Below are 15,679 nucleotides of genomic sequence, written 5' to 3' on the forward strand. Positions count from 1 at the left end.
GATCGCTCCAGGTTTGGATATCCAGGCTAGTAACACATCCAGCTGTAGTATTATTATGCAAGCTGCATTCCTGATTAAGCACGAATCGTCGTTAAATAAATCAAATCTATCTCACTGTTTAACACAGCACATCTGACCTATTAATCAACGCACCAAGTGTTCATTACATCCACAGAAATTAGACTACATATCCTGTATCAGCAACGATGGGCGTGCAAGACGCACAATTATAAAAGATTCATATATCGTACACAACAAAATGTTGTGGGTAGCATGACTTGGAAATCAGCTAATCGTGAGACCATCTGCGTTAACTCCACCGTTACCGTACACGAATGCAACCACGTGACAAACCTGCTTCATCCGGGAAAATTGTGACAGTGGAGCGTTTTGATTCAGAGTCGACTCTGAATCTGATTCCAGGTGAGGCGGATGGAATCGAATTTAAGCGTCCACCACATACAGTATTTTTTAAATACCGAGTTAAATACCGAACATAAAACGATCATTTTAAACAGCGTCATTTTTATTATAGCTAATTAAATAACACGCCACTTAATTAATGCTGTTTATAGAAAATTGCATGGATTCATTTTGCAGAATCGACTCATTTTAGAATCAACACCATCAACACTAACATGGAAAAATGCAATCCTAAAAATAAACGCAAAGCGTATTGTATGGACATATAACCAGTATATCAAATGATTTACATTTATTCAGTTGTTAGGGACTGTTTACAATTCTTATTTTTACATATTTGTTTAACTAACAGGAGCAGTGCCTGAACGAGTGCTTTACGACAATTTTTGCGACAATTTGTGACAGGCGCCGAAATTGGAAAGTTTAGTTGACAGGACTGCTTGTTGTCTAGAACTTTGTTTACGAGTTTGTTAGCAATATTTCTCACTTTTGCGTTTTAATTAGAATATATAAGCATATTTATTTTGAGTTTAATCTGTATGACAGTAGAGTTTATGAATACGGAGTTTTTTTTGCTAACGTTTAGCTAAATGTGCCACATTAGCAGGCTGCTACAGTAACAACAGTGCAGCTGTAATAATAAAGAACTACACGCTGTATTTATCATGGTCTGTTTTAAGCCACGCTATGCAACACTGCAAGTTTCCACCGTATAGTAATGACCATTATTGCAAGATCATTGTTTCGATTGACAGCTCAGATTGGATTTTGTAGGCACATTTCCTTCAGCATGATCAGAAGAACCCAGATTAAGAAGGTGCTTTGTGTTGCTGAGAAAAACGATGCAGCCAAAGGTATTTCAGAGATCATGTCTAATGGAAGAGCAAGAAGGGTGAGTGTGAATCAGTGACGTGCAATATACAGGGGGATTCAAGTGTGTACATACACGTGTAAGATTGTGTATGCCATGGCAGATCTGAATGATTTCTGCAAGTTTTGTTATTGTTATATAAGTTTGATAAACCCGACAGTTGAAAATATACACACAACAACTTTAATTCGGTGGTTTATGATATTCTACAATGTCATGTAACTTTGTGTCAAGGCCAATTTGTGATTGATTACAGCTGGTGCCCCTTTTTCTTGGTTGGCACTGTCGCCTCACAGCAAGAAGGTCCTGGGTTCGATTCCAAGGTGGAGAGTTCCGGGTCCTTTCTGTGTGTAGTTTGCATGTTCTCCCCATGTCTGTGTGGGTTTCCTCCGGGAGCTCCGGTTTCCTCCCACAGTCCAAAAACAAGTGAGTGCAAGTGAGGTGAATTGGAGACACTAAATTGTCCATGACTGTGTTTGACATTAAACTTGTGAACTGATGAACCTTGTGTAACGAGTAATTACCTGTCCTCTCATGAATGTAACCAAAGTGTGTAAAACATTTTAAAATCCTTATAAATACATACATTTTTCTTGGTTAGAGCTAGTTTGAATGCCACAACACTAAGTACACAAACTCTGGTCTCCGTTTTGTCACAACAAGCCCAAAATGTTATATATTTACAGCATTTAGCCGATACGTTAATCCAAAGCAGCTAACATTTGTGCCTGAATACAATCCAAGCAACTGATGGTAAGGGCCATGCTCAAGATCCCAGCAGTGGCAGCTCATATTCATATTCGTAAGGCATTACTTTGAAACATAAGGTGACAGTTCATTTCTAGGCCTTAGCAAAAGACCACTATTCAATACACTTCTAAATGGGTGCTGTTAAACTTTCCTTACATATATGGGCACAAAGAAGTCACTACCTATAGTCAACTCTAATTAAATGTGTACACAGCAACATTTATAATTGAAGTTGCTGTATTTTTATATTTGACCCAGTCTATTTTGGTAAACCTATAAAAACTAATTAAAGAACTTAAATTTCTGTTTGGGATAAAGAAATCAATCACAGAAATCCATAAAATCCCAAGACTGTCACAACTGACATACATGTTCTTTACAAGTATATGTAAACATGTACAGATTATCTTATGTCATATGCACATTATAACTATATGTTATGAAATGACAAGTAATATATTCAGTAGTAGAAAAGGTTGGTTGTGTTATATTTTTCTGCTTAGTGTGACATTTAAAAATATCCACCTAATATATAGATATCTTTATGATACCTATATAATAGGTCTAGCACTGATGGTGTGTATTGATATATCGCTCAGCTCTACTATAGGTCTGCATATAGAAAGTCAAACTCTTTTACAGGGAACACTTTTCTATCTTCTTTTTTTAAACTCTACAGAGAGAGGGGTACTCAGTCTACAACAAGATCTATGAGTATGAATATAATCTATTTGGACAGGTAAGTGTCCTGTATTCTGTAACACCCATAAAGTATTACAATAAATTGATAGAACTGATCTAATGTAAGGTGTGGTCGTGTTTGTACACAGAATGTCACTGTGGCCATGACATCTGTGTCAGGACATCTTTTAGGCTTGGAATTCAAAGCTCCATTTCAAAAATGGTAAGTCCTAATTTTCATTATTATGTGTCTGTTTCAGTGATTGCTGGATGTAATACCAAATTCTAATATTACATGTTGTTTGACAGGCACAGCTGTAATCCAGTTTTGTTGTTTGATGCAGAGGTAGAAAAGTATTGCCCTGAGAACTTTGTTCAGATTAAGGTACTTTTTTTTCTTACAAAGATATACATACTCCCTTTTTAGAGATGCACTTGATGCCTTTTGTTCCTTTTTTTTTTTTTTTTTTTAATTTCTCTATTTTTTCACCAATCTGGTCATACCCAATTTGCAACCTTTCTCCTGCGCCTGCCACCCTCCACTTATGTTTGAGGAGGGCTGTAGTGTATCAGGTGACCCCTTCGACATATGTGCAGCCACCTCCTAAAAGCGGGAGCTCAGGGAGCACAGTATTGCATGTGGAGAGCTTTAGGGTTTAAATGCAGCAGAAAAGAGGAGGAATGCTTTACCATTTTTTTGTGTATAAATTAGGGGGTGTTGGGATACCGTCATGCTGCGACTCTTACTGTTTTGTCAAGGTGCTGACATGAGGGGTGGAAGAATACTGGGGGGCATGGTGTGTTCCTCCATGTATTTCAAAGCTTTCTCTTGCTGTTTAGTAAAAAATAAATGGCTAGTGGTTGCACACACGTCTGAGGAGGCACCCACTGACCTGCGGCCATCCTCTGCCAGCAAGGATTTTGTGATTGAATGTGACTAATTTGGTTTTTAAACTAATTTTGTTGGAAATACATATTTGTTTACACTTTTATAACATGAAAGTCTTAATTCACCATTTGAAGTGGATTTTATTACTAGGGCACCCATAAAGTAACCATGTGTAAACACGATCTTTGGAATTTCATATTGCAGAGAACCTTGGAGAGAGAGGCAAGACAGTGTCAAGCTCTGGTCATCTGGACTGATTGTGATCGTGAGGGAGAGAACATAGGATTTGAGATCATTGACGTCTGCAAAGCTGGTAACATATGTTTTAGTATTCCCCGCTATCTAAAAGTAGAACATTACTATGAAAGCTTTCGTACGCCAAAAGACTATAAAGTGAAGAAGCAGTCACTATTAATTTATATGGATAAAATTCTAAGCTTTCCCAGACTCAAAGCAAACCAAATAACTCATCAAATATAAAATAACTAACGTAGTAAAATCACAAATGATATGATAACAAAAATACACAGCTCAAATTTACATTTACGGCATTTAGCATACACTAACGGTTGTGACCTCAGCGACCTTCCTCAACCAGCTACCACTGCTTAAGTACAGTTAAAATATACAGTGTATCACAAAAGTGAGTACATCCCTCACATTTCTGCAAATATTTCATTATATCTTTTCATGGGAGAACACTATAGACATGAAACTTGGATATAACTTAGAGTAGTCAGTGTACAGCTTGTATAGCAGTGTAGATTTACTGTCTTCTGAAAATAACTCAACACACAGCCATTAATGTCTAAATAGCTGGCAACATAAGTGAGTACACCCCACAGTGAACATGTCCAAATTGTGCCCAAATGTGTCGTTGTCCCTCCCTGGTGTCATGTGTCAAGGTCCCAGGTGTAAATGGGGAGCAGGGCTGTTAAATTTGGTGTTTTGGGTACAATTCTCTCATACTGGCCACTGGATATTCAACATGGCACCTCATGGCAAAGAACTCTCTGAGGATGTGAGAAATAGAATTGTTGCTCTCCACAAAGATGGCCTGGGCTATAAGAAGATTGCTAACACCCTGAAACTGAGCTACAGCATGGTGGCCAAGGTCATACAGCGGTTTTCCAGGACAGGTTCCACTCGGAACAGGCTTCGCCAGGGTCGACCAAAGAAGTTGAGTCCACGTGTTCGGCGTCATATCCAGAGGTTGGCTTTAAAAAATAGACACATGAGTGCTGCCAGCATTGCTGCAGAGGTTGAAGACGTGGGAGGTCAGCCTGTCAGTGCTCAGACCATACGCCGCACACTGCATCAACTCGGTCTGCATGGTCGTCATCCCAGAAGGAAGCTGACGCACAAGAAAGCCCGCAAACAGTTTGCTGAAGACAAGCAGTCCAAGAACATGGATTACTGAAATGCCCTGTGGTCTGACGAGACCAAGATAAACTTGTTTGGCTCAGATGGTGTCCAGCATGTGTGGTGGCGCCCTGGTGAGAAGTACCAAGACAACTGTATCTTGCCTACAGTCAAGCATGGTGGTGGTAGCATCATGGTCTTGGGCTGCATGAGTGTTGCTGGCACTGGGGAGCTGCAGTTCATTGAGGGAAAGATGAATTCCAACATGTACTGTGACATTCTGAAACAGAGCATGATCCCCTCCCTTCGAAAACTGGGCCTCATGGCAGTTTTCCAACAGGATAACGACCCCAAACACAACCTCCAAGATGACAACTGCCTTGCTGAGGAAGCTGAAGGTAAAGGTGATGGACTAAACCCAATTGAGCACCTGTGGCGCATCCTCAAGTGGAAGGTGGAGGAGTTCAAGGTGTCTAACATCCACCAGCTCCGTGATGTCATCATGGAGGAGTGGAAGAGGATTCCAGTAGCAACCTGTGCAGCTCTGGTGAATTCCATGCCCAGGAGGGTTAAGGCAGTGATAATAATGGTGGTCACACAAAATATTGACACTTTGGGCACAATTTGGACATGTTCACTGTGGGGTGTACTCACTTATGTTGCCAGCCATTTAGACATTAATGGCTGTGTGTTGAGTTATTTTCAGAAGACAGTAAATCTACACTGCTATACAAGTTGTACACTGACTACTCTAAGTTATATCCAAGTTTTATTTCTATAGTGTTGTCCCATGAAAAGATATAATGAAATATTTGCAGAAATGTGAGGGGTGTACTCACTTTTGTGATACACTGTATGTACAGTATAGTTTCACTTACCAGAATTTGTTGTTTGTTGTTAGGCCTCTATGGTTACAAGTATGGAACACTGTTTTTTTCCCAGTCTTGTTGTATCCAATTACCTGATCGCATTACGCTTCCTTTCTACTAATGTTGATCTCCACTCTGACTGAGGAAAGCAGTGACTAACACTGTGACTAAAACACACTCAGACACGTGTGCAGTAGCCGACTGCATCTTTTCACTTGCACGAGGCGAGTTCATATGCAGATCAGCTTTGTGCACGGAGAGTCACACCCTAATCTCATTATCCCCCATCAATCAGCCAGCAGAGGTCATAATTGCATCAGTTATAAAGAATTCCCTCTGGCACCTTCCCTGGGAACGAGCCAATCGTTGTTCGTGTAGCCACCCAGCTTGCCGGTAGCAGAGCTGAGATTTGAACTGACGAGTTCGAGATGTCAGCTCTGGTGTGCCAGCTAGCATGTTTTACTGCTGCACCACCTTAGCGCCCATGGAACACTGTTTTTGCCTTTCCTCTTTTTCATAAAAGCAAATCTTCAGGTGCTTATGTAAGTGTTTTATAAAGGTGAAGCAGGGCAAAACAAACTTTTGTAAAGCGGGGGGTAGCTGTATATAATCTGACTTGCTTGCTGTGATGTAGTGAAATCTTACAGCTGACATGTCTTTGGTTTCTCCTAGTTAAGTCAAACATTCAGGTGTTTCGTGCTCGATTTTCTGAGATAACCCCTAACTCCATAAGAAGAGCCTGCGAGTCTCTAACTGAGCCAGATATCAATGTCAGTGATGCAGTGGATGTCAGGCAAGAGCTTGATCTCCGCATTGGTAAGTGCTCCAAGTGGCATAGAAAACTGACATCTGCTTACCTGTTGGAATTTTTTAAAACTGTTTTAATCTCAGGAGCAGCATTTACAAGGTTCCAGACTTTACGGTTACAAAAGATCTTTCCAGCGTCTTTGGCTGATCAGCTCATCAGTTATGGGAGCTGCCAGTTTCCTACACTTGGCTTTGTGGTGGAAAGGTTTAAAGCAATCCAGGCTTTTATTCCTGAGACCTTCTTTAAAATAAAAGGTACTGCGGTTTGTTTTCAAGGCCTTCTTCTTTGTAATGATTTTAATGTTGTTTTTTTGGCGCACAAATGCAACAGACCATTAAACTGAGTGGCTGTTATTGTGTCTATCAGTGGTACATGAACCTAATGAGGAGGAATCGGTAGAATTTGGCTGGAAAAGGCATCGGCTGTTCAGTCACACTGCATGTCTTGTGCTGTATCAAATGTGCATGGAGGTAGGCAACATCTTTTTTTATTATATGTCTGTTTATTACAGAGTGACTAAACCAAGTGGGGCTCTTAAAATAGCATACCGGTGGTGATTAAGTACCATCTTAAAAACATTTTTTCCCCACTTTTTGTGAGTCTGTCTTCAAATCAAACAGTGTAACTCCAAACCAAAAGTGACCAAATTCTTTGTCTACCTTATCAGGCTGGCAAACATGTATGAGTGGGGGTGGAGATAAGGTCAGTACGTATGAGCTTAAAACAGATACAGTGTCCAAAGCTGCAAAATAAATTTAATTTTAGATTATTTTACCATCATTGAAATTTTTATGCAAGCACAGACTATATATCATTATCATTATTTAATTCTGATTGGAGGCATCCCATCACAAAACACATCCCCCCCCATCCTTCCTGGCATATACAGTTATATCTGTGTAGATGCCTGGTTGGTTGATAAGATTGTGGGCTATTGTAGTAGACCACTGCACCACCCAAGCACACTCTTTGATTAATTTTATTTGGATATACTTGATTTTCTCTCTGGTAAACTCCGCTGGTTGCATGCTTTCCCTGTGCAGTACTACACAGTAACTGATGCAGCAGCAAGGACCTTATACCCTTGCCTCAGGCACAGTCGATTGTGTTGGTGTGCTTGGGCAGGGTGGTGGCACTTCCGAGACTCTAACTCAAGACTGAGTGGTGGAGGGCTACCCTATTAGAATGCTTCGCTACCAAACTGAAATTGTTTTAAATTAAGTTTGCATGGTGTAATTGAGTATAACTGAAATTGAGATGGAAAATGTATAAATCATGACTTAAGCAGAGGTGTAAAGGATTGTTTTGGGCTAATCTTGGGTATTCAGGCATATCAGGTTTATATGTTTTACTAAAGATTTTTATACCCAGAAACTCACCGTTCAGCTATGTTGCTGTGTAATGTTTAATTACATTATAACGGCTGTAGAACATATTATGTAACTAGAAATGTGATGCTATTATGATCATTTGACAGTGCTGTAAAGTAATATATATAAACTATTATTTTAGGATCCCATGGCAAAAGTTATTTCTGTAACAAGCAAACCTAAAAGCAAATGGCGACCATTACCTCTCGACACTGTGGTAAGTAATCAAAGTAGCACATTGCTAAATGTTTCATGCCTGCATGACATGGACATTAAATGTACTGTGGGACGTCTATAAACATTTGTAATCTTATTAACTTAAAAGACATTTACCAGGGCAGTGGTAGCTCAGTGTTTAAGTTGCTTAACTAGTAATCAGAAAGGTTCACACCACTGCCAACTTGCCACATTTGGGGCCTCAACCCACAATTGCTTGCAAAACTGTAAGCTGCTTTGGATAAAAGCGTCTGCTAAATGCCGTAAATGTAAATTCTGAAAGATAAAAGACACAGAAGTCTCTAAATGTGTTAATTATTACTACTTTCTGCACAGGAACTTGAAAAACTGGCCTCAAGGAAATTGAAGATAAGTGCAAAAGAGACTATGAGAATAGCTGAAAAGCTATACACACAAGGGTATAACTCCCAATCTATATTTTATTAAGAAGCATGTATATGTGTAAATATATGTATGTAAACATACACCGACGAGGCGTAACATTATGACCACTGACAGGTGAAGTGAATAACACTGATTATATCTTCATCACAACACCTGTTAGTGGGTGGGATATATTAGGCAGCAAGCGTAAAGAGTAACTGATGCACTGACGAGGGCCAAATTGTGATGGCTAGACGACTGGGTCAGAGCCTCTCCAAAACTGCAGCTCTTGTGGGGTGTGCAGTGGTCAGTATCTGTCAAAAGTAATCCAAGGAAGGAACAGTGGTAAACCGGCGACAGGGTCATGGGCAACCAAGGCTCATTGATGCACATGGGGAGCGAAGGAGTGAATTGCTGAAGAAGTTAATGCTGGTTCTGATGAAAAGGTGTCAGAATGCACAGTGCATTGCAATTGCAGGGCTGTTTTGGCAGCAAAAGGGGGACCAACACACTATTAGGAAGGTGGTAATAATGTTATGCTTGATCGGTGTATATATAAGTATACGTGTATACATACATATATGTATGTATGTATGTATGTGTGTGAACATACGTATATTGCCATAGAACTAATATCTGTGTTTTGTTTCAGGTTTATCAGTTATCCTCGTACTGAGACCAACATGTTTCCCAAAACCCTGAATTTGGTTCCACTTGTTGAGCAGCAGACTCAGGACAATGAATGGGGGGCTTTTGCTCAAGGCATTTTAGAAAGTGGTGGGCCCACACCTCGAAATGGAACAAAATCAGACCAGGCCCATCCTCCCATTCATCCTACTAAATACACTAATGGTCTGCAGGTGACAGTCACTTTTCTATATACATAATACTAAATGCTACTCTTAAGCTATTCAAATAAAGCAAATCATATACAAATCAGGCTGAACATTTGTGTGTAGCTATCTGATATTTGATATCTGAAAAAATCCTTTATGTACCTTGAAATGTACATGAGTTAAAAGAGAAAACTAGACCAACTATTTAGTTATTTCACTTTTTAAATTTTTATCAACTGCTTTCTCCTGGTCAGGGTCACTGTGGATCCAGTTCCACCAGAAAACACTAAATGCAAGTCAGGAATATCTTGGACAGGGCACCAGCCCTATCACAGGGCTTCAGTCACCTTCCTTTCAGACGTAGCCCATAATGTCTGTGTAGACGCCCAGCTGGGAATCTCAGCGGTTGTGGGCAAGGGTAATAAAATGCTGCACCACCCGAGTGCCTGACCTAATAAGAGCACTACACCCAATAATTATTACATTATTACATTACAATATAAACTAAAAAAGTACCTGGGTACCTTTCATATTTTTTAAATATTTATTTATTTATTTATTTGGTTACAATTTTATACAAAGTATTATGGAAGCAAGAGCAGACTTAAATGGGTTAAAAGAACAAAAAAGTGTCAAGCATTTTCCAACTAATATTTTACAATTCAGAATACTCTTTCAAGATGCTTAAATACTTCATATATTCAGTATCAGAACACAGATCACGCAGCAGTAAGTGTCAGACTATAACAGTACAGTCTGTATGTAGTACATATAGGACACATTTTAAATACCATTTGTTTTGATGTTTACAGGGAAACGAGAGACGGTTGTATGAGTTTATAGTTCGTCACTTTCTGGCTTGCTGCTCCAAGGATGCACAGGGTCAAGAGGTAACTATAGAAATTGATATTGCTGAGGAGAGATTTTCTGCAAGTGGGCTGACGATCATTGCTAGGAACTACCTGGAGGTTTACCCATACGACAAGTGGTACAATAAGGTAATAGATTTGCTCTATCATTAGTTACACTCTAAATTACTTTTGGGTTTGTCTTATTTTTTTTCAAGATGCTGTATGTTTTGTTTTCAGGTTGTTCCATTATATACACCAGAAACAACATTTCAGCCAACTGCAATAGAGATGGTCGAAGGACATACAAGCCCACCTCAACTTCTTACAGAGGCTGACTTGATTTCTCTTATGGAGAAGCATGGCATTGGTAAGGCATGTTGCTATTAGTTTTAATTTTTGCCACTTTTTATAATACACAACCAATATAAGTTGTTCGGTTTTGTAGGCACTGATGCCACACATGCTGAACACATTGAGACCATCAAGAGCCGCATGTATGTGGGCCTGACAGAAGATCAGAGGTTCCTTCCTGGAGAGCTTGGAATGGGTCTTGTCGAAGGTACAAACAGAAGAATGCAATTTCCTTCTGGATCAATATAGTCTTATCTTATCTTATCTAAGAAAAATGTATTATGTATTGTCTTTAGGGATGTAACGATACACTACCCACGATGCGATACGATTCATGATACTTGGTTCACGATATGATTTTTTCCCGATTTTATTATTATTATTATTAATCTTTAAAATAAAATACTGTATTTGTGCTTATCTTTTATAAATCTAAATAATGAATGCCCTTTTATTTCTGAGGTAGGTGCAAACTATGCAAAACAATGCTGGTTTCACTTTTTGTGTAAAACAAATTATAGCGCCAGTGCCCTCTGCTGTTTATCTTTAATGAAGAACCGATTCAAATCTTTGCACATGTGTACCGATTTTTAATTGTCTTGTGGTGCATCGTTACATCCCTAATTGTCTTATTTCTGGTGTTTATTTTGTACTGTAATTTTTTTGTAAATCTTTGGGATTCAGGGTACAACTCCATGGGCTATGAAATGTCTAAACCAGACCTAAGGGCAGAGTTGGAGGCAGACCTGAAGCTGGTGTCTGAGGGAAGGAAGGACAAGACGTCTGTCCTCAGACATCACGTTGCAAAATATAAAGCAGTTTTTATAGAGTCTGTCAAGAAAGCTAAGAAGTAAGTTAATACAGTTTCAAGAGCTGCAATGTTAGAATTCTTAAGTTACTGAACAAATAAGAATAAAGCATGTTTTATCATGATGTTTTTCTTAAAGAATAAATAATAGGAAGGGGCAATTCTGTCATATTATATGAACTTTTTTTTGTTCTTTACAGATTGGATGAGGCTCTGTCTAACTATTTAGGCCAGGCCCAAGAATATACTGAGCAGGTAGAACAAGAACTAGAGATGCCATTACCAGTACGAAAGTGTCCTCAGTGCAACCGAGACATGGTTTTAAAGACTAGGAAGGACGGCACAGGGTGAGTCATTAATAACATACAAATAAATGTCCTGTTACAATAAAAAACATGGTCATATGAAGGCAAAGAACAGACAGTGTAAAGTGATGTTTCCTTTATCAACTTTGTTACTTTCTAATCACAGGACAGGTAAGCAGGGCATTATCTTGGTTATGCCATAATCATTTGCCACACCTTAAACGTGTTAAATTTGTTTGTTTTCCATTCTCATGACTAAATAATATAAAACAATGAACAAAACATTTTATTTAATGAACTTTTTACAACCCCCCACTGGCTTTTATACAGTGATAATTTTTTTTGCTGCATAGACTAAACAAATAACACTGAACTTGGCAGTTATGCTACAGAGAGTCTGAGGAAATTATAGGCCTTTCACATTTTCACTTTATTCAACCTAGTCGAATAAAATCTAATCAGTCATCAGTAAAAGCCAGATTTGTAAAAGGCCAGTAAAATGGTAAAAAGTAAAGCTAAAGGCTGGTCAGCATGGTGGCGCAGTGGGTAGCACTGATGTCTTAAAGCAAAAGGAGCCTGGGTTTGATTCCCCGACCAGGGTTTATTCTGTGTAGAGTTTGCAGGTTCTCCCTGTGTTCATTTTGGAATTTCTCTGTGGGCTGTGGTTTTCTTCCCCAAGTCCAAAGACATGTGTTCAGGCCAATTGTAATGGACTGGTGACCTGTCCGAGGTCTTTCTCCTGATGAATCACACCCACCATGAGCTTAACCAGGATAAAGCAGGAGTAAAACAGACAATGAATGAATGAATTAATAAAGCTGATAATATTATTCATTGCTTTATATTGACTGCAAATTGAACAACTAATAGTGTACAACCGATTATTCTGTATCCTCAATAGAGCACAAACTTTGGTACTACTACTACTTTGGTAGTCATTGCCATAGAAACAACCATAAATATATGCATATTTAGCAGCTAAATTAACCTTAAGACCAAATTTAAATGCTTATGTTATTTTAAACCCATGTTATTTTTTGGTTGTCGTGGCTATGTTCTAGGGTATCAGTAGCTTACTACTGATCAGAAGTTCTCTGGTTCAAGCACGACCACCATCAAGGGGCCAGTGTTGGGCCCCTGAGCAAGACCCTTAATCCTCAGTTGCTTGCATTGTATCAGTCACTTTAAATGCAATAAATGTAAATATCTAGTACACTGGTACAGAATGTGATTATTATATAGTTTACTTACTGTTAGAATTCTCTGTTAGTATCAAATAAGAAACTAGAACGTTGACGTCTTATTAATTTCAATGTCATAGAACAACATAAGAGCTCAGTGCTGTTTTTAAAATGCTGCAGCACTTTCTTTATTACACCCTTCTGCCCATTTGTTACAGGAAGTTTCTGTCATGTATGGGCTACCCGTCATGTAAAGCAGCAGTGTGGTTTCCAGATACAGTACTAGAGGTCAGCAGAGCTGACAGCGTCTGTCCAACTTGTCAGCCACATCCTGTTCACATGTAAGAAATAAGACTATAGTTTGTGTTTTAACACTGGCAGTTATTTACTTTAAAACTGTCAGTCATTTTGAAACAAATGACATGTGACTCTTGTGTTTTTGTCAAACTCTTTCTAGGCTAAGTTTAAAGTTTAAGAGGGGAAGTCTGCCTCCCGGAATGTCTGTTGAGTTTGTCGGATGCATCGGAGGCTGTGATGAGACACTGAGAGAAGTCTTAAATTTAAAGTATCTTCGTGGAGGAGGCGATTCAGGCACTCGGGCTAATCAGAACGCAGCTCCTCGTCAGCCAAATCCTCCAAGAACTAATTCAGCACCTCAGTCTAGAACTGAGAGCAGATCTGTACCTCCCAGAGCCAGAGCTGAGAGCAACAGGCCAGCCCAGGTTAAAGCCACAACACCGGCCTGGTCCATGCAACCACCACCCACTGCTCAGAATAACGTTGTGTGTAACTGTGGGCAGGATGCACTTCTCCTCACAGTCCGTAAAGAAGGTCCCAACCAAGGCCGTGTATTCTACAAATGCAATACTGGGAACTGTAACTTCTTTCTGTGGGCGGATCAGCCGAATGATCAGCCTGGTCCTGCAGGGAGCAGAGGACCTGTTGGACCTGTTGGCCACGGCTCTCAACCTCCCAGGGCTTCACTTGGTTTTGGAAATACTCCTCAACAAAGGCCAGCAAACAGGGGATCAGGGGGAGGTGGAGATGAGAATATGTGTAACTGTAATGAACCTGCAGTAACAAGGACCGTTATGAAAGATGGACCAAACAAAGGCAGGATGTTCCTTACCTGTGCTAAACCACGGGATCAGCAGTGTGGCTTCTTTCAGTGGATGGATGAGAATGTTGCTCCAGGTAAATGACTAGGAATTATTTCTGTGTACAAACCTAAAATAGAATTGTGTATTTGTACATTTTTTAAAATATATTTGTCACAATTGTTTTAAATATTTAAAATACTCATACAACAAGAAAAGGACATCCTGAGTATACAAAATACCATTTTAATCAAACATTTCATACATTTAATTTAAAGTAATCCAACTGACCGTGTGGAAAAAGCTATTGCCCTTATAGTTAATAAACAATTTAAACAAAGTTATTGATAATTTAGTTCAATCGAATAATTGTCGAATGATTGTTGCCAGCTCAGTTTAACCTAAACATTATTTGAATTGAGCCTTACTAGCAATGTGAAGTGAACTAAAAGCTCTCAACAATGAATAAAGAATGATGTATTGACCACCAGCAAACAAAAGTGAGAGTCATTGTCTCTCTTGGATTTTAAAAGTGGTCAAGTTCACAAAAAAATCCAGGAAGCTACAAAGGACGCAGACAGACATCCAAGAAAGGTCAGGGCTTGCTCGCTTCAGATAATGTCACTGTCCATTAATCCAACGTTAGAAAGAGATAAGTGTAAGACATGGGAGAGTTGCGGTCTAAAAACAACTGCTGATCAAAACAAACAAAGGGGCCGTCTTACATTTGCCATTTACCTTGATGACCCCAATGCTTTTGTGTTAAGAGTTTGTGGACAGATGAGTAGATGTGTAGTTATTTGAAAAAGATGTGGTCCATTACATCTGCTGTAATGCTAACCCAGCATTCCATATAGTAGTAGTGTGATGGAAAATCTCAAAGAAAAATGTTTGGTCATTAGTTAACTGAGATGTAAGCACAGTTGGCTTATCCAACAAGACCACATCTAAGACACAATAGCAAGTCCAACTCTAAATGCCTTACAAGAAACAAAGTTAGTTTATTAGTTAGTTTCTTAATGTTAACTTACCAAATACTAAGTGATCAGATGATTCAGGTTGTGACAAACTTACTGGCATGAACAGGAATGGACTTCATATATTTTCTACCACTCTTTTCTGCAGCTGCTGTGGGGAGCACAGGAGGAAACAGCAGTAAATGGGGTGGTAATAAGAAGAATGGAAGCTCATCTAGTAAAGCTCCCACTGCTAGAAAGCCGAGAACTTGTGGAATTTGCCATCAGCCGGGCCACACACGAACCACCTGTCCTCAGGGCCAGTGAGACAGCAGCACATGGTGCTGTCAGCAGTTTGTTGTTTATGTATATTCTGTCTGTTTAATTAGGATTTTTAATCCTGTCTGTTTTATGGTAATGTTTTTAAAAACAATGAGGAATTTTACATAATAAAAGGTAAAATGTGTAAGTGGTGTTTTATGTCTTGTAAGGATTGACCAAGAAAAGTCTTGAAAAAACTCCCTATAAACAAGTCTAGTGATATTGACACTGTATGACCATTTAATGCTTTTAGAACTTATTTGCCCCTACGACCACATGGAATAATGTTCAGGATCTAAGCTCAAGAATACATCAACCCCAGCTTAATTTAGCTAAGAAGTGAGATTTTT

The 15,679-nt window shown here is 39.2% G+C and overlaps 1 protein-coding gene across 1 annotated transcript; it reads left to right on the plus strand.

The window, feature by feature from the left end:
* The first annotated feature begins 1,052 nt into the window (after nucleotides 1–1,052).
* top3a (DNA topoisomerase III alpha) lies at nucleotides 1,053–15,477 on the plus strand. Its single transcript, XM_062990428.1, has 19 exons — nucleotides 1,053–1,315; nucleotides 2,724–2,783; nucleotides 2,875–2,948; nucleotides 3,035–3,110; nucleotides 3,819–3,927; nucleotides 6,518–6,661; nucleotides 6,743–6,907; nucleotides 7,020–7,123; nucleotides 8,166–8,240; nucleotides 8,576–8,658; nucleotides 9,276–9,483; nucleotides 10,272–10,457; nucleotides 10,548–10,677; nucleotides 10,756–10,869; nucleotides 11,346–11,511; nucleotides 11,670–11,816; nucleotides 13,174–13,296; nucleotides 13,413–14,149; nucleotides 15,178–15,477. The coding sequence occupies exons 1-19, from the start codon at nucleotides 1,142–1,144 to the stop codon at nucleotides 15,333–15,335; spliced, it is 3,033 nt and encodes a 1,010-aa protein (XP_062846498.1). The 5' UTR covers nucleotides 1,053–1,141; the 3' UTR covers nucleotides 15,336–15,477.
* The last annotated feature ends 202 nt before the right edge of the window (nucleotides 15,478–15,679 follow it).

The sequence above is a fragment of the Trichomycterus rosablanca genome, chromosome 2, assembly GCF_030014385.1.
Source record: "Trichomycterus rosablanca isolate fTriRos1 chromosome 2, fTriRos1.hap1, whole genome shotgun sequence".
In the NCBI taxonomy this organism is placed as follows: domain Eukaryota; kingdom Metazoa; phylum Chordata; class Actinopteri; order Siluriformes; family Trichomycteridae; genus Trichomycterus; species Trichomycterus rosablanca.